Genomic DNA, 26205 nt, shown 5'->3' on the forward strand with positions numbered 1-26205 from the left:
TCTATCTATCTATCTATCTAAGCTCACCCTTAGGGTCAGGGTGAGGAGCTCAGACATACTTTGGGACTAGAGTCAGCCGGAATACAGTGGGTTGTGGTTCCTGCTGGATGCCACCCTGTGGAGGTATTCCAGTTAAGTCCAGTTGGGAGGATACTTGGGGCAGACAAAGAAAACAAAATAGAGAGATTATATATTCTACTTTGCTTGGGAATGGTCCAAGATCCCCCAAGAAGAACTGGTGGAGGTGGAGGTGAAGGTAAAAGGACATGCGGGCTACTTTGCTTAGTCTGCAACCATGAGCTCAGATAGATAGATTCAGATAAGCAGCAATTATTACTTTCTGGCATGTATGCAAAGACAGTGGTGACAGAAATATTTGTTAATAAATGTATCTATACCGGGCTCCATCTAACAAACTAACTTTAAAATAAATAAATAGTACTAGAAATGTACTCTTGTAGCCATTAAAGGGTGAATTATTGCTGGTTTTCTTTAACTGTAACTGGAATAGGTAGCTGGGGTGATGTTAATGCCAATTGTGGTCATTGCAGGAACTGCTTCTTTTAAATGAAACTTAAGTGTCACTTTTGCTTGGTTTGATATCTGATGAAAAGTCATGCCTTTTCTTCAATATGAATGGATTTTCCACTTGGCCTTGTGACAGTGTCGCAGCTCTTCGATTCGTCAGATTTCCGGCCTTTCCCGGTTCATGAGGACACACTATGAGTACGTGGGTGTGCTAAAGGCATGTGAACACGTCTGCAAAGTTTCTGTTGATACTCTACATTTCATGAGCAAGCAGTAAAAAATCTAGTAATCAAGCAAAGTAAGTCTGGGGTGTGCACTTTTTGACTTTGCCAAGCTGTAAAAGACTGCACTGGAAAATGTGTCTAAACAGAAGTCAAGCATGGTAATCTCCTTTGTGGAGGCTTTATAAGGTAAGAAATCCATTCAGACAGCATCTATTGATTCTAAATATATGAAATCTTTCCTCAAAGACCTTAAACCACGTCTTTATTGCAAAAAGCAGCAGGTAAAGGCACAAGATTTATGTCTCAATGCTGCATCACAATCAAATACTAGTGGACTTTCAGCCAGGCTGCTCATTGCTGTCTCATAAATCCTCAACACTTAGTTGAACTTGGTACAAGAATGCAGTTAAAATATGAGAAAGAAGCAGTTCCAAAGCAAAATGTATTTGTGTTAATGGAGGATTATACCCCTTCAAGCAGCTCTTCGTCGGCCAATGATAAACAAATGCGGGCTTTCGTCATTCCTGCCAGGGCAGATGAATATTTCAGATTCTAGGTTACCAGACTGGAGACACACGCAGTGATGGAGAAGACGGAGAAAGAGAGCCAGAACGCAAGTGAAAGAGATGTGTAACAGCACCTCGCGGTTGCCAGTGCGTAAACGTTTAATCCCCCTTGAGGCCGCTGTGCATTTGTTCCACTTGTAGTGACGTGTAATGTATTCTACTTATGGCGTCAAGGCATTGTACTAATAGAAAACTATCAGGGATAACATATAACAGTCTGGATTGATGGCTCAGCTCCTGTCTGGAGAGGAATTTGTTGTCCAGTATTACAGACTACCGGTTTACATGGTATTAAAAATGACACACAGGCAACCATTTTGTCATCAGGCAAGATTCACCAGTTGCACAGGCGATAAAAATGTCAGGAGGAACAAATCATTCCTAATACAATGGTTTATCAGAAAAAAGGAAAAGAATCACTACTAGGTTGGCTTTGCTTCAAATCCATGATGTGCCACCCAACCCGTGCAGTTGTCTATTTAAGGAATGAGCACACAGAAATGTCAAACTTGTTGCTTAACAGTTGTGGATGGATTAGAGTAGGATTGTAGTGAATGCACATATATTTATTATCTGGTGTTAAATAACATTGAAAATAGCCTGGAACATGTTTCTAACAGTACGAAGCAGCAACAGACGAAAGTCTGTCTTACTACTGAAGTAAAGGCAGTCAGGATCAGTGCCGTAATATCTGTGTTATTAACAGGAAGCGATTGATTACTGGTGTATATATATATGCTAAATGCTAATGTCAGGATGCTAGCCTCTTCACAATGGCAATGCAAACATGCTGATTTTGAGATGTTTACCATGTTCACCTTATTTTAGTGTGTTACATGCTAATTTGCTAGGTAGCACTAAACAGAAAGTACAGCTGAGGTTGATGGGAATGTCATTAATATGTGCAGATGATGGCGTAACCTCATGGTCGTGCTTTGGGTTCACCAAAGTCACCAGGATGCATCCTCTGGGAACCATGAATGTCTGTAGTCACCTGTTCAGCAGTGCCAAGCATAGATGCCATGGTAGTGTGTAAAATGAACTAACTACAGTGTTAGTGATGAATCTGATTTCTAATTCCTACTTCTAATATACACAATATACTTTTCCATGTTGTATTACCATGGCAATATCTAACAGGATTCCATACTGCACAGTTCTCCATATCACGCAGACCTGCTTGAACTGAATGGTTTGTGTGGGCCCTAACTCACACACCAAACTGTTTGTTTAGCCCTGTAGATTGATTTAGCTTCCGCAGATGAGCTGTTAACTCATTATATTTAGCGACTGAACAAATTATGAATCATCACATTAATTCATTTAGGAAGTGTAAGTCATGTACGCTGCACCAGGAGATTGTCAGTTCATCCAAACAGACACTAATAGCGTTTGACACTTTAAACAAGGTGGTTTATTTAATCTGTTTCTGAAAGAATTTAATATTCCACATGTTAAATTCTCACTGAAAGGACTGGATTCATGCAGCCTGACATGCATAAGTAAGAACAACTGTATAATCATTAGAACAATGTTCTCCACTCGCTTAGTGTTCTTGACTGAAGTTGAGTCGTAGGCCATGTGCACTGTGAAGTGATATGCTGTCTGGATGTCACATAATGACAACAGAGAATTTAACAAACAAGGACCTTTTAGAATACAGGAGTTTGATGTGAGTGAGTCAATCCTGGAGAGGAGCCAGCCAGCGCGGAGGCCTTTGCCAGTAGTCAAATAATGATTGTCTTTGTCTTGAAACATTGTTTTTGTGTGTACAACTGGTACATTTTAAAGTTGGCTATCATTCAAATGTAGGGTTTATTTCGGAATCCAACGCTGCATCCTTTTGCCAACTGTGCATTTGATGGATCAAATGACTAAAAGTTCAGCCTGAAGAGGATCTGAGTGTGAAAAGAGCTTTGAGAACGATTTGCAATTGATTTTCTAATCAGCTTCACACTCTACCGGATTGATACCCTTGCTGTGGTTAACGCTGAGTAGTAACACGGCAGACAGAGAGAGCAAAACAAAGGCAGTATTGATGAAATGATTGATTACCCTCCTCCACTATCGTTGGCTTCATCTTCGACTGTGTATCTCTTTATCTGAGTGTCTCTCGTCACTGACCAAACTGCTCTGTCTTCTTCGAGCCATCCAGGGACTCTTGTCAGCCTGAGTGCGGCTACCTGTTTTGACAAGCACCCCCCCACCCCCTTTTGTCTCTGATTGTTCTCCTCTTTTGCCGTTTCTCTTGACATTTTGACTCCATTGTTTTCAGACTTCAAATTTCTCCTTTTTCCTGCCACTGTTCTCCCTATCTGACTGCACAATCCTGAGAGCAAACACTAATTAACAAACTGTCGCCTCCTTACCTGCTGATGTGTGTGACCTTGTTCTACTGCGGTAGGTGTGTTTGTTTTACTCCCATGCCACTCCTAGTACAAACAGCGCTGGCAGAAAAAGCCTTCAGTCATATGGCAAATTGAAAGATGTGTTTTACAGAATGGATGAATGAATAGGTCTTTATTGATTTTAAGCGTTACCTAAAAGAGAATTTTAGTGAATGCCCATTCTTGGTGCTCTAACGACTGCATGGATGTGTGTGTGTGTGGGTGGATGGCATCAACCATCCATGCGGCTTCTTACTCATCAGCACAGCGAGTTTATTTACATTGATCACAAGTTTTCCTAAGCACATGCTGACCCAAAGCGAGAACTTAGCAGGAGAGGACATTTTGTTTGCAGCAGCTGGGAATGCATACAGATACTGAATGAATTTTTGGGTTTTATTACAAAAGCCTGTCAGTCCAATGTCAGGGGGAAAAATCTCCCTTTTCTCTGTTTGAGCAAAATCCTACTTTCAGGTCAGCTATCTTTGCTCAGGGCTTGTTGACCTCTTATCATGTATGTCATGTTTTATGACACACATTCCTCTGCATTCACTTCTGGCTTGTCATGAAGACCCCGTTCGTCCCTTGTTTCTCTTTCTAGACCCCGTCAGGGAAAGGCACTTGTTTTATTATCAACAGCGAAAGAGAAGTCCGCCCTCCCAAGACTTGTCTTTTTATGGAGATGGTCGTCGGCTGCGGGGGAAAACAGAGCGGAGGAAACGCAGAGGAGAAAGTTCTGGCAAGATCTGATCTACTGTTTGCCTGGGGGAGATGTGCTACCAGAGGCAGGAGTCTTTCTCTGGGCCTGAGCAAAATATGTGCTCTAGATGTTTTAAGGAGCTTGATTTACAGCTTGAAGCTCTTGCCCTGGTTTCGTCATGACTTCATCCAGAGGTGTTTCTTTCTTCTGGGAAAGTTTAAGGGAATTGGTCAGCAGGTTCAAGAAAAGGTTAGGCATGTTTCCTGGCTGTTTGTGTAAAAGCTATGAGGGCATGATGTCAATCACCATGTTGCTGTGTGAAGCACAAAACTATTACATCATAGTTTGGGAATTTTAAAGGACCATAACAGCATGTTCTCCCTGATTTGCCTGTGCTGCAAATCCTTGTAATGAACTGGAACCAAAACAGAACTAATTCAAGGCCACCATTCTGGATATTAAGATTTTTGTAATCCTCACACGCACCAATGTTTGCACTCAACCCGCACAGCCACACATGGATGTATACATACACATGAGTCATGCACACAAAGCAGAACTAGATGCTAAATAATGAGAACAGATTGTGCTGTCCGGTGGAGAAATCTCTGCTCATATTTTCAACACCTCAGACAGCTGTTGCTCTCTGGTTGACCTTAGCAACACAGTTATGCCAGAACTAGCCAAAGCTTTTAAATCTCAGCAGAATCCATTTCACGGCCTTGAACATTTTTGGATCAAGAACAGTGAATTTGCATCTCATAGCAGTCTTAAGAGGAATAGCAATGTTTGCACACTTGAGGCTGTCTACAAATCCTTTAGTAGGGGTTACAAATTTCCAGGAAGATCTTACAAAAGGTCAAAAATGTGAGGCGAGCATCAAGCATCGTGTCATTTGTTTTACTGCTTCAGCGTGTGTCTCTGAAGGTCAAAGGGCATGGGGCAAAGTGTGTCCCGGAGTGCTTGTCTCTAACAAGGTGCATGTGTTTTTGTGTGCTCGTGTTTCAGTCTGTGCCACATACTGTATGACCTCAAAGTGGATGTCTTTGTATCAAATAACGAAAGAGTTCATGAGACAAGCATACAGTGGATTGATGGAAGATGATCTAATTATCATTTGCATGATGGAGCTCTGGTTCAGGAGCATCAGGGTTAGCTGCTGTTCCACTAGCTTCAGTCACTCTGTACAGTTTTGGGTTACTTTTATTGGTTTTTCTTTCTTTGCATTGTAGAAATGACAGCTTCCATGAAGTTTTTCTAGTGCAGCAGTGCATGTTATTTGTCATTGTAACTGTTTACCTTATTCATGATATCCATCGCTCTCACATCTAATCTTTGCTGTATTCACTGTTATCAATGTCTTGGCTTCTAAGACATTGAGAACATTCAATTAATAAGATATTGCATTGTTACTGTCCCCATCGAATGATGAATGCGGTGCACACCAAGCTTTTTGTTTTTAAATTATACTGTATAATGTCAGTATCATCGGGAAATTATACTAAATGAAACTAACTCTGCACGAACAACTTGCTGCAGTCCCCGCCGCTGGAACAGTTCAGCGGAGCTCTTTTTTCTTAATGGAATTGGAAAAAAATCACCACAACAGCATGAAAGAAAGCAGTTATGGGGACCAAAAATGCAAAGCTTGGTTTGCAGAGATTGGCTCTCATGAATTGTGAATTGGTCCAGCAATGAATGGCAAATGTCAAGTATTTGTATGATTCCTGAGTCCCCCTGATAATGATTCATCCTGGATGCAATGGGTTGGAATACTGGCTCATTATAAAAATAACATATATAATATAAGCATAATAACCTTTCCATTTGGAAAATAAGTTAAAATTGGGTTCTGTTACTGTCCGTCATTCACCGTCCATTGGAATGAATGACTTCTGGTCTGATGTGTGTTGTACACTTGCCGAGTCTGAAGAGCATGATATGGTGATGTAGCATATGCAGTATACAGTAGACACAATACAGCTAATGCAGATGTTGGTAACCTCAGCGCCAGAATAGAATGCTGGTTTTCAAGGCAGCTCACCAAGTTATATTTATACATGAGCGTGAACAAGTAGCCACAAGCTGAGATGTAGTTTAATTCTCAGTCAGCGTCATCATGCCGATAGCTGCATGTCAGAGATTAGCTGATCGTACGCATGAGTGCATGCGTACGTGACCTGCCCGATGTTTCTCACTCCATTGATCATTAGTGATTTTGTTTGCCAAGCATGGAGAGCAGAAAAAAACTCAGAAAGACAGACAGATGTGGAGATCAATGGACAGATAGAATCAAGGCCAGACAGATGGAGACAGACGATGACAGACATAAAGGTGGAAGTCAAATTTCCAGTCTGGTGACATCTCGTTGGCCCTCGACGAAGGAAATATCCGAGTCAGACGAGGAATAACACAGATGATGCCAGGAATAACACGCATTTGGTGACACCATACTTGCAGCGGGTGTGTGCATTCATGCACCTGGTATGCACACACTCGCACACAGGAGAAAACCAATTTAATGTGTGTGCCCATGCATTTAACTCACAACTTGTGAGTATGTGTGATGGAGTGTGACCCAGGAGTTCAAGGGGCCTTTGACTAAGACTGGATTAGCCGCTCTCAAGGCTGCCACTGGAATGCAAGGATCAACAAGTATGTAGTGGCCTGTGCATGCGAACACACACACACCCACTTCACTGTAGCACACTCACTGTTTACCTTCCAGTCTATTAAAGTCTATTAATATTCCACCACTCCTTCTCTCCCTCCGTTCTGTCTACTTTCTCTCTGGGAAACTGTGGCTATTTTATCATTTAAGTCACAGATACCTCCATATGTACAGGGATACCCTCAAAATTGTTAAATGTATAAATGGGAATTGACAGTTTTTCTAATAAAGGTGTGCTTTTGCCATGCATCTTTTCTAAGAGCTGTGAAAAAAAGCAGAGGGTTGGCGTTGCATTTAGCTTCTTGCAGCACAAAAATATGAATAAAAAAAGAAGAAATAGCCAAAAACGATAAAGGAAGACTGAATGAAAAAGCTAAACCAATGGGAAATCCTCTGGGTGCGTTATCACTATGTGAGCTGGTTTATAGTAAAATGATGAGAGTATGTAAACAGGAAAATTCCCTGTGTGTGTGTGTGTGTGTGTGTGTACATGTGCTTACGCACTGAGTAAGGACCTGCACATGCCGATTGACGGATGAGTGGGTGAAATAATTCCACCCATCAGGGAGTGTTTGTGTTTTGCCGTGTTTCACTTCTGCAAGGTTGCATCTTCACTCATTCATGCAGCCACAGTCAGCGCGTCGGCGCTTGTTACATTAGCTTCACGGTCTTGTGTATTTTTGCACGTTTTGTCGCTTTTACTAGAATTTCAAAGTGCCGACAGTGGCAGACGGGTCACGAATTCTTCCTCCGAGTGAACTGTACGCTTTGAAAAGAAGCAGCCATTGTGTGTTCATCCTGTTCCTCCCTGAAGGTGGTATTCTAGACAAACCAAATTCTCATGTTTGTGGTCGGTAAAACAACAGACACTTGAAAGCAGAAAGAAAGGTTTTTGGTCTCTTCTTAATCGCCTTGCAATCTTTGATGGATTTGAAGGTCAAAGTTATGCTGGGTAAGGGAACAAAGTCAGCAGCATGTGTTCCAGGAACCACTATCTCCTTTTATTTGTCATTTCCCATGACAAATCTTCACAAAGGTTCTTTTTATTGTGAAAAATGTGTTTTCAGTTTTATCTAAGTGGTTTGTTTATTTCGCAAAACAGGTGGAAGAAAATGGGAAATTATCCGTGTGCTTTGTAAATGGTCCCACTTCAGTGTTCCGTGGTAACTCATAAACACTGCGTTGACTGATAGTTGGCATCTACACATAGCAGTGTCCAAAGTAAGACTTTTTTTTATGAAAACAGTGAAAGCAGTCCCTGGAAGCCACTAAGATGTTTTGTGTTAATATCACTCTCCTCTGTGCCAGATAAAAAAAAAAAATAAATTCAGTTAGTGCAGTAGCTCAAGGGAAAACAGTACCATGATCAAAAATCTTTCAAAGTTAAGAAATCCATTTTCGTTTAGTCATTTAATGACATGTCACCAGATGCCATTGAAATTGTTCATGTTTTTTTTCAATAGTCTGATAGAAAACAGACAAATAAAGGCTTTAGAGCTTCTTAAAGTTAGGAAGTGTATGAAAAGGGGTCAGAAAATGGGGAGGGTGACGTTTTTTGTCTTTTTGCTTAAAGTAAGTGGGTAGTCTGTCTGTTTTGGGCAGGGGATTTGGTTTTTATTTAATATTTTCCTTGTGAGATTTATGAAAAAAAAGCCTTTTGTGTACATCATGGACTATATACATGTGCATTTTATCATATGCAGAGGACAACAATCATGTCTTTATATTAGGAATTAATTTTCTAGGTGACAGTTAGTAGCTAGAACCTTCATTGTCAAGTTTTGAGAAACAGTAGACATCTGTAGCTAGTGACTGAACATTATTTTCTCACTAACCAACAGTCACATTTACTTCATTCTGCATTATAACAGAATATATATCACATAGACCTGTTATGTAATGCATTTATGTGCAGCATAACCTAGGCTGTTCTACTGGGTGAAGTAAAAATATTAGGGTGCTGAAGCTCCTCAGCAGCCACAAATCTGCAAGCAGCGATTAATTTAATATTTGACAATTAATCGATTAATCGTTGCAGCTTCAATTCTTGAAACATGATTACATAAATTTTTTTAAGTAAAGCTAACTCAATGTTGTAAGTTAAAAAAAACATCCATGATCAAGTAGCTTTAGACTTAATTTTGAAATTTTTATTTTTACTGTGAAAACAAAATACCTAAAGTACCTAGAGAAAAATGTTTTTTAATGTACACAATTAAATTTGTGTTACCTCAGATTTTCAACATTTTTTCTGAGATAAAATAATCACACTACAGTATAGAGTGACTTTGGGGCTGAGTTGAGTAATCAATAGAGTTTTTTTTTTTTCAAAGCAAATGTAAGGAATTCCAGGGAGGGTTTTCCCTAAAAAGTCGAATGTAAGATTCAGCCCCAATCCCTACCCTAATAATTTTTGTACAGTCCCTAAACCGTTTCAAAGTTCTCTCTTTGTGGAATAATTTGAGGCATTTACTTTCACTCAAAGTGTCAGCAAAGGACCGTTGGGCACATTTTGGATGATTCTGTTGTCATCATGTTTCAGTGCTGGATCGTATTATATGTATATATATGTTTAGTTTAGTTTCCTAACTCTCACCAGTAATCAAACCTACACTTAGCAGACCCAGTGAGAAACAGACTTTGTTTGAGATTACTCTCATGGAGCAGTGCCAGTGGGAAGGTGATAAGTAGTATACCATATTAATTAAACACCCCATTAGCACTTATCGCCCTCTGTTTAAAGTGTTCTACACCTAGTCATTATTGTTAACACTTCATAGCATTCTTTACTGGCACACATTCATACACACATGTTTCAGTCAGTTGAAGGCTGGTTGGTGTGCTGGGCAGGGCAGCGGCACTGGAGTGCTGCGTTCGTTCTTTCCGCTAGGAAATCAATAATAGACCAGCTGACCCGACTATGACCCGTGTTACACGAGCACAAATGCATGCACACATACACACATACATTGTCACATCCAGTGTCCAGAGAGAACAAAGCATCGCTGGGCAGTGATGGGTGTGGCGTGGGTCTCCAGGAAGTTACACTTGGCTAAAACTTCCTGGACTAAAACAAGGCTGATGGTTTTAAACATTTTTTAAATTACTTTTGAAGTGTTTTCTCTAATGTGAAGTGGCTCATTGTTTTTGAATGGTTTACATCATATTGTTATTGATCAAATTCAGCTGAGAATAGTCAGCTCATGGACATATTGGTTCAGTTACAGTATATTGTTTTTTTGAGTTTTTACCCCTTTTCATAGAAACAAAATTCCCTTTTAAAAAGGGACCATTTTCAACTAGATTGTATGTCACACTGTGCCAAAAGTAATATTTCTTCCTGCAAGAAGCTGCTGAACATCAGAGTTTATAGTGAATAAGATCATCTCATCATGAGAATAACCCATAAGATTTCTTCTTAGTAAGTTAAGAACATAAATCAAGTTTGCTTTGCAAAATACATTTTATATATGCAATTCTTTAGCCGATTTTTTGTATCATTCATTTCCTCCAATTTATTTTTATATTTTTGAAAATAAACAGATAAAGTCACAGATTTTTTAAAAAAAAGGCAAATGCAGAAATCACTGATCAAGTTTTTTTTTCAGTGCGTTCACAAAATAAATGCTCATATTAGTCCAATTTGTCCAATAGAAACATATTTTTCAAGCATCCAATGATTGACAATGGCATTCTTTTGGTAATATAGATTTACACACATTATACACTATAAACAATATGCTACAATATGAAAACATTAACCAAATGCCCAATTCTGTGATTTAATGAGCATAATATTATTTTTCAGACATTTATCCTTTATTTGATGTAATGTTTTCAGTGGAGATGGAATGAAAACAAAAACAGAAAAGTCTTTGTTCAGATGCAAGCCCATGATGTGCATTTACTAGCATTAAGCATGAAGAAAGCACTCTTTAGTTGCTAAGCCATCAGTAGCCCCTGGGGGCTGAAATCTGCCGTGCCTCAGCCCGGTCACACATTCCAGTCCAGTCACTGAAGACTCTCAATCTCCATCGGAAGCTGCAGTCAGTCCAGACCACCTCCTCCTGCAGGACGAGCCCCGGGGTATAAAAGGGGGCCCTTGAGTTGTTTGGGGTAAAAAATAAAGTGGAACACATTTATCACATTGTCATGTGAAAATACAAGTAAACAGACTGTAAAACAACAACAACAACAAAGGGGCAGCTTTCTTTACGCTCAGCTTTGACCAGACATGACGAAGGCATCATTGTCGAACTCACAAGACAGGACTATTTTACCATTTATATTTTTCAGGGTGGCGGTTATCTTCTGAATGAAGAAGTAACCATCTGGAAAACACAAACACAAGTGTAGCATACGTGTGCAATCTCCTGAACATGTGTGCGACTAAATGCGTGGCTCGTGCGCACACAATGCACTTAAGTTGTGCGTAAAACGCTGCCATGTGTCTCATAAAGTGACCGCAGCTCTGTCATCTTCATCATCAACATCATCCGGATTCTGAGGAGCAGACCAGCAGGTTATAATCCTCCCGCTCTTTAACTACCTCACAGGATTAACTGGGAATGAGGGGGTCTGGCACCCATGTGGAAAATAAAGAGTCTTATGGAGACTTTACTCTGATCCCGCTGTGTTAAATGGATACGGTGGAAGAAGCACACAGAGGGGAAAAATCAAGGGAATGTGCTGTACTTTTGGCGGCTCATGTTCTCACCACTGACGTGGAAAATAAACTAACTATTCCCTAATAGGATCAACATATAATCTTGCACACGCTTACATCCATGAAAAAAATAAAGGTCGAGAGGTACTCTGATATGTTATAATGGAAGTTGTTTGGATCTGTATGAGAAGAAAGGGCTAAGATGAACTCAAGAATCCGTCCATACAGACTCCAATTTGAGGATGTGCTTTTGAAATGGTTCAAAAGTCAGTCTTATCTTAAGTGACAGTTGTAACCCCACTTCCTCAAAAGATGCCAACACATTCCACACATGTAAAGTTTCTTTGGTTGGACGTTTTTAGTGAGGAAATCTTCTTGGGCAAGGAGGAGGAGGAGGAGTAGGAGGAGGCCCAGTCCACGGTTGCAAAAAAAACGTGCTTCAACTGAAACGTCCACAGCCAGACTGTGTGAAATCAAGTTTGTCGTGAAATTCGACAAGCAGAGAAAAACGTCAAGCTCTTCAGAGAGGCGGAAAAAAAGTGTTCAGAAGATAGCAGCTGTTACAAGAATGACAGATTAATGACACTAGTTGCAGAAATTCTTGAATTTACGACGTGCTTTGGGACATCTACTAACACCTCTGGAAACACTTGGTTGTATTGAAGTCACACATCTGTTCTCAAAAAAAAGGGCTTTCTGCCTTTTTTTTTCCAGTGTCATAGCTGTCAAGTGTCTGTCTGGACAGCAGGAAGTATGGGGACAAAGTTGTCTAGTTCTGACTTGTCCATATAGGTGTGTGTGTCCATATACACTTTTGCTTCATCCTGAAATATTTTGACATTTAATTGCCAAAACGTGGCTTGCCAGCATTTGCAAGTATCCTGGTATGTTGGATTTTGCTAATCACAGTTGTGGCGAATAAGAGAAAGCGAGTCAGGGGCTGCATAAGTCGCATTCCCTCTTTACATCTGAGGCCCGATGTGTTACGGCTTTTTGGCACAGATGCCAGTTCTAATCTCTGAATCTATCTATTTAACATTCCAGGATTGATGGAGTGGCACAATATTTCTCTGGGAGTTGTTTCTGCGAAGCGTGTGTGTGTGTGTGTGAGCCCGTTCTCACGGTGCCGACATAGTAGAGTGCTCAGACTGCAAAATGTCGATGGGAAAGTAATGCCCATGGGGCTACTTACATAACCATTTTGACTGATTGACAGATAAAGTGCTCACACACAATCTACTGTATACAGTATGTATTGAATGTGTATCTGTGTTATTGGAGACAAACTGAAATTCTGCAGTTCTACTCCATAACTGTATCCAGTTCAGTCTTTATCTCAAATGCATGTTTGTTCATTCACTGTAAGCAGATGAGAACTGTTTGCAATTATTTTCACATAAATGCAGGAATTTTTGGTATTCAGTTGGGTAAAAGGCAAAATGGATAAGAGATAACTGATTTAGCGCCAGGTCGAGATACAATGGTAAAGATTTAGCTGGGAATAAGGAAGCTGGGACTGAACAAAACTTGGTTTTCCGCAAAAGGCTGTGAGATGTAGATTCTACTGTGACCACTAAATTGTGAGGACAGTGCTGAAACAAAGCCCTTTTTTAAAGCAAAAATTCCCCAAAAATGCACTTCATCCAGTGTCTTAAGTGTGAATATTTACTGGTTTCTTTGTATTCTATGATAGAGTATTTTTGGATTTCGGACTGTTGGTCAACCAAAATATGCAAGTAGAATATGTTAACTTGAACTCTGGCTCCCAGATTATTGATGATTGAAGTAATGGTTAGTTATAGTCCAAAAACTGAAAAAGCTTGTAAGAGTCATGGGAAACTACTCTGTCTTACAGGCAATGTTTTATGGACACTAATTTAATTAATTTTGTATCCAAGGCCTAATTCCACTCAACTATGCTTGCTTTAAATCTGCATTAAAAGTCTGCCGCTAACTATCCACTTTTGGCACTAAAATTACTCCATACTTAGGTCCAGCTTCGTATAATCAGTGGCTTCTACCAGGGCACTGGGAACTTTTATGATTTGTTGATGGTTTAATGTTTGGTAACATTTACAGTTTGCACCAACCAAACCTAAGGACAGGATTTAGACATCCGGAGGCCATTGAAGGATCATATTTTTGTCAGTGGACTTGGGATGGATGGTGGAAACCCAGAAGGAGGTGTGGGTGGGGTAGCGTGAATCTTTCCATCGAATCAGTTTTGGTTTTGATGACCACACAGACAAATGAATGCATGATCTGCAGTCACTAAATCACTGTATAATGAGTTTTAGTTTCAGTTACTTTATGGACACGTTATTTCCTGATTGACTGGAGCAAAACCAGTTTTCAAGAAGCTTGAAATGCCAAACACCAAATAAGTCTGCAATTTGTTGAACTAAAATCAGTACCTGTATTAAACATTAATGAAAAAATGCAATGATTAAACCCAACTGTATCCATCATCATGAAAAACGACGAAAATAAAACACCCAGGCACTTGTTTTTTCCTGGCAAATAATCCTTCCATCCCTTCAGCTGTACAGTAAGTGTCTGTTGACTGAAATCCTGCTCACCTCTGGTGGCTGAAAGAACGCAATTGTCATCTGCTTAGTTCTGTTTGGCAGTGGTCACCCTACCGCTGAGTTGTGACCTTAATTTGTGTTTCAAATCACTGGAGGCCTGGAGGAGCTCACATAATCACACACACACACATGCATGCAGGTCAAGGACTGAGCGCTGATTGCTCGGACCGTCTCAGTCTCCACCGCTGACTACAGGCCATAATCAGTTTGCCTCAGTTCAAGTGGAGCAAGCAATGCATTTCTTACCACTTATTTATGCTAAAACACACATAATCCACACACCACCTTCCAATGTGCACACACATTCAACAGTCACTAAAAGTGCTCTACTCTCCATACGGGATTAGTAATGATTAACCAGCTTCATTAGCTCAGTCGGCAAGTCTGGTTGTAGAGAGAGGAGGAGAATTTACTGACTTGTCTAAATTTTAATAGGACTTGGCTAGGTTTTGGTTTGTGTGTGTGTGTGTGTGTGTGTGTGTGTGCTATCAACAGAAAAAGGGAGATGAAATGCTGGAGGACAAAAGATGAGATTCTATGTGGATTGCTTATTGATTCACTAACATAATTTAGTTTAACTGCTAGAAACCTGATATTTATATGACAGATATATGGCCCCCAACAACCTTTACCACAGGGTTAGAGGGCACTTTAAAAAAAAAAGGTCAAATTGAAACTGTGAAACTGGGAGGAACAAATTATTTTTTGATTTTGATTTTGAGAACCCCCTTACTTAAACTACAATCTGGATCGGGATACAAGCACGATTTAGAGAGGACTATCTGTAGTCTGGCTCCTTGAATGTCCCAAGTGATTTGAATTTGAAGCAAATCAGTGGTTTGCAATGCAAAGTAGGTGTAGGGTGAGGGCCAATTACTAGCATATTAAACACAGCTGTACTCTACCTTACACTGGTTTCTGGACAAGTTATTGTGAACAGAGGATCATATGTCACACCTCTATGCAGTCATTTATAGTAAGACACTTTTTAACTGAGCAATGAGTTCATATGAAGCAGGAGCTGACATTTTTATGAACATTTTGAATGTGTAACCTCACACTTAAGCTGTGATGTTTCACCCACAATTCTCAGGTATACAGGACGAACTGTGTAGCATCGTAGAGTAATACACAAACAGAAGACCAAGCAGTATGGCAGATATGTCATATCTACTGTTGTGAAGTTACAGCAAGGGGTTGTAATTTTGAAACCGTGGGCTGTGCACAGTCTTCAAATGTCTGCACATAGTGTAAATATTTGAGGTTATGATGCATAAAGTTGTTGCAAACAGGATTATAATGTCTCTGACATAAAACCGGTCTGCCAATGACAGCTGAGACAGAAATACCCCGACAGATTTTTGGATGTGATCTGTGGTCCGACTGCCATCCACAGATTAGCGCACACATATCCAACCGCACACATTACCTCAACCCCTCCCTCTACTATCAGCTGTGATGTTGATACAATACCTGATTTTCTTTGCTTTTGCAGCTTATGTAACCATTATGCAAGATCCTAAATCTTCAAGGTCGGGCCTCATTATTGCCGCAGGCCCTTCATATTAATCTGTCTTTAAAATGTTTGAAGTTCGCCCGAGGCTTTAGATGTGCCTGCCAATGATTTTTTTTTTTTGGGGGGGGGGTATTTGGAGCACACACTGTTAAGTTGCTCATTCTTGAGACTGAGCCAGGACGGCCTCATTAAATGCAAATGCAGACGCAAAACAATATGCAGTGAAAGTTGATACCCACACATTAGTGCTTTGGTGCTAATTTTCAAATCTTGTATTTCCTCGCTAATGTGTGGTCCCCTCCCACAGCCAGAAAAAAAAGAAAGCAAACACGTATTTGCTAACTAAATTAGAAATTAGAGTTTATATTTTAACTGTATCAAGAAATATGGCTGAACTCAAGTAAAAAATGTCTGATTTATGCAGATAATTCTGCAAATGTAATGATCGTTGTATCTACAAGAACTAGAAAGATAAAAAAGATGATAAACTTCCATATAGTGCGTAATATCCAACTGTGAAATTCAGCAAGGGCTCATAAACTTTAAACTGAATCAAGCTGTGCATTGTTGGACTAAGTTGTGTAACTGCTCAATGACTGTCAAAAATCAAGTGTGGAAGTCAACACAAAAAGTTGTTTTGACGGTTATGCTCAGCCAAGCGTTGCCTTTTGGTTCCTTTTAGAAAATCAGATGAATGATCACCACAGTATGTTGAAGTAAACACCACTTTTGTTGTCAGAATGTGATCTTCTGAAGAACACTCTTGTTCTCTTCTGCATGATTCTGCCTCAAAGTTGTGTAACTTATTTTAATTTTGAGTCTGCGTTTTTTTTCTTTACTGATTTAATGGAGGTGTATTTTATTATGCGCCCCCTATTCTTGGCCAGACCATATGCAAGTCATGTAACCATAATGTAAATATTGTTTTAATTTCCATACAATATGTGCCACATTTGACTAAGTACGCTTTGCTATTGGCTACCATGGCTTGAAGACTGCAGCTGATCCCAAATCAGTGCTTTTTGCTCCATTAAATGGAACACAAATGTGGAAAAGGGGCTTTCAAGTTTGAATCACTGTCCACCATGTGATTTAAAATGACCGCCACACGTTCCCAGAGCCCATTGTTATGTCTTTAGATTTCTACAACCTTTTTTTACTTGACATTGATATAAAACAGGTAAAAGTAGCAAATCTTGTTGAATCTTTGTTCAAATGTTTCCCATTTTTACTTTATAAATGACTTAATCTACTATCAAAAACAATATATTATTGGGTGGATTTATTAATCAATAGACAGACTAATCATTTCAGCACTAATTAACATAATTATTTCTGTTATAATGATATATATCTATATGAATTGGATAAACTATCTAAACTTAAAGGAAATACAATTTAATATAGTTTTCTTAAGAAATTAACCAAATTGCTGAAATATAGGCCTACCATGTATATTATTAAGTTTTCTTATACCCCCTAAAAATTAAGAACAATGCCTCGCGAACCACCTTGAAGCTCTGGTGAACCTTAGAGAGGGTCTCGACCCCCAGGTTGGGAAAAGCTATCTAAAAAACTGCAAATCTCCTTTTCTTTGCATTGGAATGGGTGGTATGAATTTTACAACCATAACAAGTTGTTTTCTTCACATAATACTCCATCTGCATAACCTCCCATACTGGACGATGATAACCTCACATTTTACAACCACTGATAAGCCTGATACCGTTGAATTACTTTCACATTGGCTTATGTAACTTTTGTGTGTGGATAACAGGGATCCATAATAATTTGGTGGTTATTTTCCCCCTCAGGCAGCATCAGGGACGACCCAAAACAGGTGGAGAGGCTTATTAATCGTTTGTGTGTGACAGATACATGTACAAACATGCACACACACACAAATGCACACACCAACAGCACTGACTGACAAGTGAGGGAGGTCAGTAATTACAAGCAGATGTGAACCTTGAGGAGGTTTCAGGTCAGCGAAAGCAATCTATTACATGCATGCATGAAGCCAACCTGTAAAAGACAAAAAAGGAAGAAAAAATTCTTGTACATTCCTCTGGATCAGTGTTGTGGCACAGAAACTCTGCTCAAGGGTCATTTAAAGGCAGCCGCAACACAAAAGGGAAAGAAAACAAACCAAAAGTACACTGTGAAGACTTTTGGAATGTTACTTTAGTGTCTTTATTCACCGTTAAGTGACTCTGATACCTTTGCAGAATATCACTACACAGGAAATAAACAGAGGTAACATGTTGCATTGATTGGAGTAAAGTACACATCTTAGTAGAAAATACCTCTTTGTAAAATACTTAGAACCTGGAACCTATTGTCTGTCATCTGATTTAGCCCCTGGGGGCTCCTGATGTAGCCAGCAGATATCCAGGCTAAAACTTCCTCTTCTGTGTGCTGGTTAATGTTTAGGCTTGTGCCTCCAGGAAGTTGCGATGTTGCGATCGCGACAGTCAACGCAAATTCAACCAATCCCTGTGAATTCTGTTAGATTTTGTCCAATTGATGCAGCTTTTCTGCAAATTTGACCAATCCTTGTAGTTTTTCTAGACCAAACTGCAATTTTATTCTCAATGGAACGAGTTGTCTTTTATTGATTTATACCAAAAAAAAATCTTAATTTTGGTGCTACGTGCATTTCAATCTTTTTAGAGTTTCCTTGAAATAGCTTGCAAAATCATCATCATCTTGGGACACGAGAATAGAGCTGGTTCGGATTTTTGTTACATTTTGGCTAAAACAGATATGTTCATATAAGAAAAAGCTAATAAAAAGCTGTGGTCAGACTGACTGTTTACCTGCTTGTAACATGATTGGTCAATACTATTCTGGCTACAAATGTCATTTAATCCATATACAGTTTCTTCATTGATGTCATTGTAAAATTTGGTGTTCCATCTTTTAGTTACATTGATTTTGTCTTTAGCTATCGACAATATTTTTTGAGTCACAGCATCCATGGTGTGTTCTGTTGCCTTATATTATGTATCACTTAATCCTTCACTTTCACCTTACCACAGAAATGGATTGCTGTGTTAAAGCTATATATCAGAATACAAATATAATAAATAAAAATAAAAATAAGGCTCACTGCTTTCAGCCTTGGCACTTTTTTTACATACAGGCTTTCTTTAAGATCAAAACTCATTGGTGTCTTGCAGGATTTTCACCCTGTTCATTTCTCAAGCCAGTGGATTAAAGGCTTTATAACAGATTGTTTTTTTCATGATAAGAGGATTTGCTTCATTGTCTCTATTTACTGTTGTACAGGGTTATATTCCCAACAGCACTTAAAGGGAGTGTGTGTATGCATGTGTTCTTTGAGGAGTGGGGATTGTTTCCTGCTCTATCTTGCATGTCGCACACATTAATACTGCGTATGCACATACACACACTGTCATACGGTCACGTGTATGACCAAATACAGACCAGTAATAACACAGTTTTGTCAATGCGTTGTCATGGCGCTCCAGTTTGTTTATTACTGGCTACATTATAGCATAGTGCTGTCAATAAGTCATTAAGGACAATAATGATCCAGACAATCAAATGGCATTAAGATTTTTTTTTTTCTATAGAAAAACATTTATACGTGCTACATGCAAGGATTTCAAAATTCCAAATCATCCAAAGAGGCTTTCCGTCCACACAGTAATGTTATTCACCTTGAAATCAGAATGCTTTGCACAGCAACAAGTGTCCCACAGCCTGTGTGTGTGTGTGTATCTGTGTGTTTCAGGTGCGTTACCATAGTAATATTTCTCTCACTTCCCATCCCTTTTTTGATTTTCTGTTTATGCGTTGCCACAGAAACTGGCATATTCTTTTTGCCCGTGGCTTTTTGTGCCGTTAGTCCCTTTGTCAGAAATAGAACAGAAACCACATGCTGCAGTGCACTGCATGTCAAAAGGGCATTAGTCATCTAACTGTATGGTGCCAGTCCAGTCATCAAAGTCATTAATCTTTCCAGTGTATCATCTGTCAGATGTGAACACAAAGCAACAGCAACGACAACAAAACAAATGCTGAATCCCATGCTTAAAATGTATATTCATAAAAGAAGTTATAATTGTTGACCAATTCTGTACATTATATAGCTTACCTTACAGTTATGCACCTAAATCACTCTTTGCATTCTTTTACTCCGTGTGTCTAATCCTTTTCTTTCCTCCTTTTTCTTGCAAAACATATTCACCTGACTCATTTCTGCTAATGCAAAATTGGATTAAGTGCAGCAAACTGGTGGAAAATATCATTTGTTAAACTTGGGATTATCTGATTATGATCTGTGCAGCCATTCCAGCAAACATCATCTGCGGGAGGTTTCGATAGTTCTAATACATACAGAGGAAAACAGATCATGGCAGTTGCGTAAAGGCTTAGCAACCGGCTATATTTTGGAGACAAACATTCAGAGTTAAAGGACTGTGACAGTAGCTGCATGGCAGATTTGTCTCTATACGGGCTATGCAAACAGTGTTACATCTCACTAAGCGTCCACGTCACACTGAGATCCACGATCGTGAATTCTCTGGTTGTATGTTCCAGAGGCATTCAGTGTCACGGTGCACTGCGGCTCGATGTAAGCGGTCTGCATGAGCAGTGAATGAATTTGGTCCAGTAACATGAAATGGAAATATCATCCATGTGTGCTTTGTAGCTCATTAACACTGATACAGTCAAACAGATTAACATTTACTATGGCATATAATAGCAGCTGACCATCATTATCTTGAGAGTGAGAAAATTAGCTCTTGATTAGATGACTGTTACTAAATGTGAGCGGTGAGGATGACTTGGGGAGGACGAAGAAAAAACATTAATCTTTCTCTCTCTTTATCATGAACTCAAAATGACTTTTCACCCTGGCAATCAGCTTCTGTGTTTGTGTCTGCTGCTGTTAAGGCCAGGCTTGGATGTCTGACTAGGTAAACTTGGCTGTCGACTCTGAATGCTTGAAGGCCGAAATGGATCCCAAAGCAGCGTGTTTTTTTTGTGTTTTTTTTTTGCTCCATTAAGTGGAGTGCTGATGTGGAAAAAGAGTTTATTTAAAGCTAAAATCTGTAGCTTTCCACATATCCTGCATCATCTTCCCCTTTCTTTTTTAGTTATTTTCATCCATGTAAAGGCTTCTAAAACAATACTCACCCTCGTCTCTCTGTTTTGACAGAGGCTTCTTCTTCTTCTTCTTCTTCAGTGCCATAGTTAGCACTGAGGACATTATAGTGCTTTTTTGGGGAAATATGACTACTTTTAGGCCATAAAAAGAGTATTTCCCTACCAGGGTGCTATTACTGGCAGTGTGGAGAAGGCTTTAAAACAAGATTTAAATACATTTTTAATAATGAATAAAGGAACAGCAAAACCGGGGGTTGGGAATTTGGATATTCTTTTCAATCAGCTACCAAAAACACTGCTGACATTTTAATGTATGAAACTTTAACACGTGCAAAAGAGCTCTGGCAGGCACAGAATTGATCTGCATTGTTAGCCAGATAGCTTTTACCAAGAGAAATTAGACTGAATTGTGGTGCATATAGACAACAAGGCCAACCGCAATAATTGTGCAGTCTTATCATCAAGCTGCACTCGACCATGCACTGACATTTTAAGAAACGATTCTAAAGTTTTAGTGAAGAAATATATCAGAGATGACACACAATAGTTGGAGATGTGCTGTGTCTGTTAGACCCCTTTAAAGGATATAGTCAACAAAAGAAACATAACAATTAATACATCGTTATTTAACAAGAATCTTGGCTGTAGAATGTGTTGGTTTGTAAATTTGTATCGGCGTCCCTGCATGTCAGGCCAGGCTTTCAGCTCATTGTTAGCAGAGTCCAGCAGTGACACCAGGATTTAGTTTTCCCCCGTCACTCTTCTGTCAGCATTCCACAGGTTCCATAGGTTGACACTTAAGAAGTGAAGCTTATCCATCCCCTTCAGAAACCCTGCTGGGCAGAACCAGCTCGGCCGAAGAGAGGCCTCTTATTTAACTTTTCCAACTGTTTGTCTTTTCTTTTGCAGCGTGTGTGCGTGTACGTGTATGTGTGTGTCTGTGCATGTGTTCGCCCCCCTCAAGCTGTGTGTGAGGTCAAGCGGGAGGGTGAAGGGTTTCCTCAGCCAGCGATAAGGAATGGCATACACAGACAAAAAAAACACACACTCACAACAGCTGTGCTGGATAAAATGCTCTATTAAAGGGGGCAACATGCGACTTCTTTTTCGCAGGACCCGTGACAGGCTTGTTTCACACACACACTCAGGTGGCCCTCCAGGTTGCCTGTGTCCACATCTTGTTTTCCTCCCACAGCTGAATGATGGCTCTGTTGCTTCACTGCACTAAGTGGGGTCAAATAACAAGAGAGTTGTCAGCGGGAGGAATGACTTCGAGAAAATATTGTTGATAGAGGCCTAATCATGAAAAGCAAAGTTCTAAAGTTCTTCATAAAGTCTTCACTGTGTCTCAGGGAAACCCATTCTTCTAGAAGACTCGAAGAGTAAACATCACTCAAGGGCCGACGTGATGAAATAATTTTTTTTTCAAGATATAAACTGTGTTGTAAAATGGTTTCTCTCCGCTTGCAGCAGAACAAAATCAAGATCATATAAACACAGACACATTAGAGTATACTTGTAAGCCCTCTGTCTGGATAAGGCATTAGATAAATTGCAGCCATGTCTCCTCTCTTTCCCCCCCTCTTTCTTAACCTCTCCCTCTTCCTGACCTCTTCTCTCAGTAGACACGGAGGAATGCATGACCAGAGATTCAGATGACTCAAATATTCATCAAAGCCAGAGCGGCATCTGGATTTCCAGCAATTCATTACAATTCACTTCAATTCAAGTCCACCTTGATCACAGATTAAACTAATGCTGCAAAGTTAACCTGTCTGTGGCTGAAGAGTGACGGTGATGATGACTCGGACTGCTTTTCTATATGCGATCACATCTCCTCTGACACATATGCTATGCATTCTTATTGCCAGTTTATGCGTGTGGAGGAGAGCATATTGCAAATCCATCAGTGCAATGACACTTCATGTCCTCACTTGCTCCTCAGAGAAAGACAGGACTTTTTCTTTCTGTTTATCTGCGTAGGGTATTTTACACATTTGGTTGGCTTATGTCGTAAAAGTACATCATGCACATATGTTGTATTTTTCAGACATTTCATATTTGTTCGGTATTGTTTTTAGGATTGTAATTTTTGTACTAATGCAATCTACTCCCAAGCTCATCATCTATGAGAATCACATAAAAAAATACTTTTTTATTGCTCAAAGAATGCAGAGGCCAAGGGTTTACTTGGGTTTAGTCCAGGGAACCTTAATGTGCTATTGAAAATAAGGAGACTGGCCACAGTTTATTTTTACTTTTAAATTGAATGATTTCTGCCCTGATGAAAACCCTGTGAGTTTAAAACTGATCTGCACTTCTAAAGCTTTTCGTGTGAATAAATAGAGGGTCTTAATACCTTTTCTTTTTTTACCTTTTCCTATGAATGTTTTCTTTTCATTCCAGAATCATAGAAGGACTACAATACAATCAATAGTGGATCAAATGGCTATGTGTATGAACCCTCATATTAACCCACTTTGAATTATCACCTAATTCTGCACTTCCCTCCAGTTCTTTGGAACATGTGTCTTTAAGCCTGCAACTTTTCTGTTTTGGTTGAGTCTCACCGCTCTCATCAGTATCGTTTCCAGACACAGACAGCAGCACCAAACATTCTTAGCGATTAGCTGGTGAACACACTGGATATAAGTGTTAGACCTACAGAAATATGACTTTAAATAAATGCTAATGCTGTTCTGTATCTGCAGGATATGTAACATTAAGCCAACAACTGTTTCTGCCTCCCCCCAGTGGACAAAAATCGGTTAATGCAGGATTAAGAGAATTTGCCGCAAACAGTGTCATATGTTCTGATAGTCTTATTGTTTTATTTTTTGTCTACCTCAGGGTGATTTCACCTGGAGCGGCCTGTCAGGCCGGAGCGTGCGTCTGACGCCAGTTGCCATCCAGAGCCTGTCGGAGCTGGAGAGGGCCAGGCTGCAGGAAGTGGCCTACACCCGTTTACACCAGGACTATGATCTGGGATGTCAGATAACCATGCCAAAAGGTGGGAGTATGTGTGTGCTACGCATATTGGAGACCTGAGTTAAACAGTTTTACATGATTTTTATGTTTGTTAGTGCCGGATGGGTGGGATTTACTGCCTCAGCATACTTTCAAGACCCTGACATTTAAGTGACTGTTAACTGTGACAAAATACATCTGTGATTAACTCCGGAACCGTTATATGTCATGTCTTCTCATTTGATATTCTTAACCCAGGTTTGCTGTGTAAGCATGTGCAGCTACTTTCAAGTGTCCCATAAAGCAAATCCAGCGCTCGGTCCTCTGACCACATCCTCTTGTCATCCCTCAAGTGCATTTAAGGGAAGTCATGTATGGTCTATGTTTGGGGAAGTTGTGACAACACATGAATTTAGATGTAAACCATACTTCACATTGGGATCGCGTGCTTCCTGTTTGACGCGGTATCTGTTGACCCCTCTCTTCATAACGGCATGCGACTCCCTTTCTGCTGCAGCTGAGGCTGGGTGCATTTACCCCCATGTAAACTCACTATTAAAAAGTCCTAAATGTTCCAAAAGCAGGCTGTATTTGTCCTTGCGGCCCTATCTAAAAGCTAAACGACTGTATTTTGGTCTTGTAAACCAAACCATTAAGTTAATAAGGGTTTAACAAAATTTAACAAATTAATCCAGATATAGCAGAAATGGGCAGAGCACTGCACTGAAACTGGTGGTTTGTGTCCCACTGGGCCCGCCCATGCTAAAAATGTCTGCATGCGTCACTGTTTATAGATAGAAAAAGAAAAATATACATAATCCCACTTGATTTAAAGCAAACAAGTGGGCAAATTAATAACCTTCACAGATCAGATTGAATACTAATAGTGGAAACTTATTCAAAAATGGGATATATTTAAAGGAAATATCTGGTTTCATACAACTAGGTCCATTTTAAACCGATACCCCAGCAGCGATTTAGTGTTGGATCAGTAGTATTGGGAGCAGCAGAGACTTAATTATCTTGACTTTTACTCCCTAGTAAGCTCCAAAAAACGCCAGACCAAGGTTGAGACAACCCAGGTGACATCATCAGGGTTCTTTTCTCAGACTTTAGAAAGCTCCCCCCAGAGCCACACAGGATATTATACAACCATTGTCAGATGTTGAGTAGAACTCCCCAGTATGAGCAGAGTGAAATTCATGTAAAATTGTTAAAAAATTACATTGGTAGACTTATGTGGATGAGAAAACAAAGCTAAACAATAAAACTGTCCTTTGCAAACCTCCTTTGTAATGCATTAGACCGACTTTCTGGTTAAACCTTGACCTGCTGTTCTTGTGGTAGGTATGTGTGACCACGGTTTTCCTGTGCAGACATTCTGGGTGCGCTCACTTTCAGTTTTACCTTCAACTAACATGATTTTATCACTGATGATTCCCACCCTGTAGCAGAGATATACTTTTTCTGCTTTCCTGTCTCAACCCCTTTTGGGAACCACTTTCTTGCCCCACCAGACTTCATTATAGTGCTGTTCCTGTGTCTCCAGACCCCCAGACAATAACCTTTGGTTCAATATAATGTTATCATAATTGATAGACAGGATGGCCAAAACTTCAAAAACAGACCCAATTTACAGTAAACCAGAACTTTACTTAAATGTTTTTGGAATAGGTCATTCCATGCTCACACAGATGCACATCATGCACAGTGTGCAGCATTTTTTCACTGCACTCTATAGGAGTGGAGTGGCCGCCATAGCAGCAGTATAGTGCAGCCAGTGGATTATCCAGGGCCTTGCATTCCAGCTGAAGGTTAAACCTCTCCCCACCATGATTTAATACGTACTTGTCTGTGTTGCTTATGAATTCCAGAGCCCCTAACGGCCGCCATGTGCTTGCTAGGGAAATATTTCAACTCGTGTGTAAGAGCGTGTGTGTGAGTGCTATTTCAGCACCGCTAATGTGGACTTTAAAGCCCTGCCGTTTCTCATATTTATCGGGTGTCATGTTTCTTGAGTTTCTTCAAGAACGAAAAACAGATTGAAGAGAGAGAGAAAGAGAGATGCGATGAGGGTGTGACGGTACAGAGGAGAAGCAAAGGTTCATCAGACAGTTTCACAACTGGTTGGGAGTTGGACTGGGGAGGTTTGGAGGTTCGGGGGATTTCCGTACAGCTTTGGGAGCCATCCGTCAAAAATCCAAACCATTTCCTATCTCTGCTTCTCCCCTCTTACACTCTCTCTCTCTCTCT

At 39.9% G+C, this 26205-nt stretch overlaps 1 protein-coding gene across 1 annotated transcript in view; it reads left to right on the forward strand.

Annotated features, from left to right (window-relative positions):
* LOC118339939 (rho GTPase-activating protein 6-like) overlaps positions 1-26205 on the forward strand; it is an 80007-nt gene that overhangs the window by 36078 nt on the left and 17724 nt on the right. Inside the window, 1 exon segment of the mRNA XM_035677764.1 lies at positions 23836-23995. Within this exon segment, the coding sequence (XP_035533657.1) occupies positions 23836-23995 (160 nt within the window).

This window comes from Morone saxatilis, unplaced genomic scaffold (genome assembly GCF_004916995.1).
Source record: "Morone saxatilis isolate NCDOM2014 unplaced genomic scaffold, NCSU_SB_2.0 Contig6, whole genome shotgun sequence".
In the NCBI taxonomy this organism is placed as follows: domain Eukaryota; kingdom Metazoa; phylum Chordata; class Actinopteri; family Moronidae; genus Morone; species Morone saxatilis.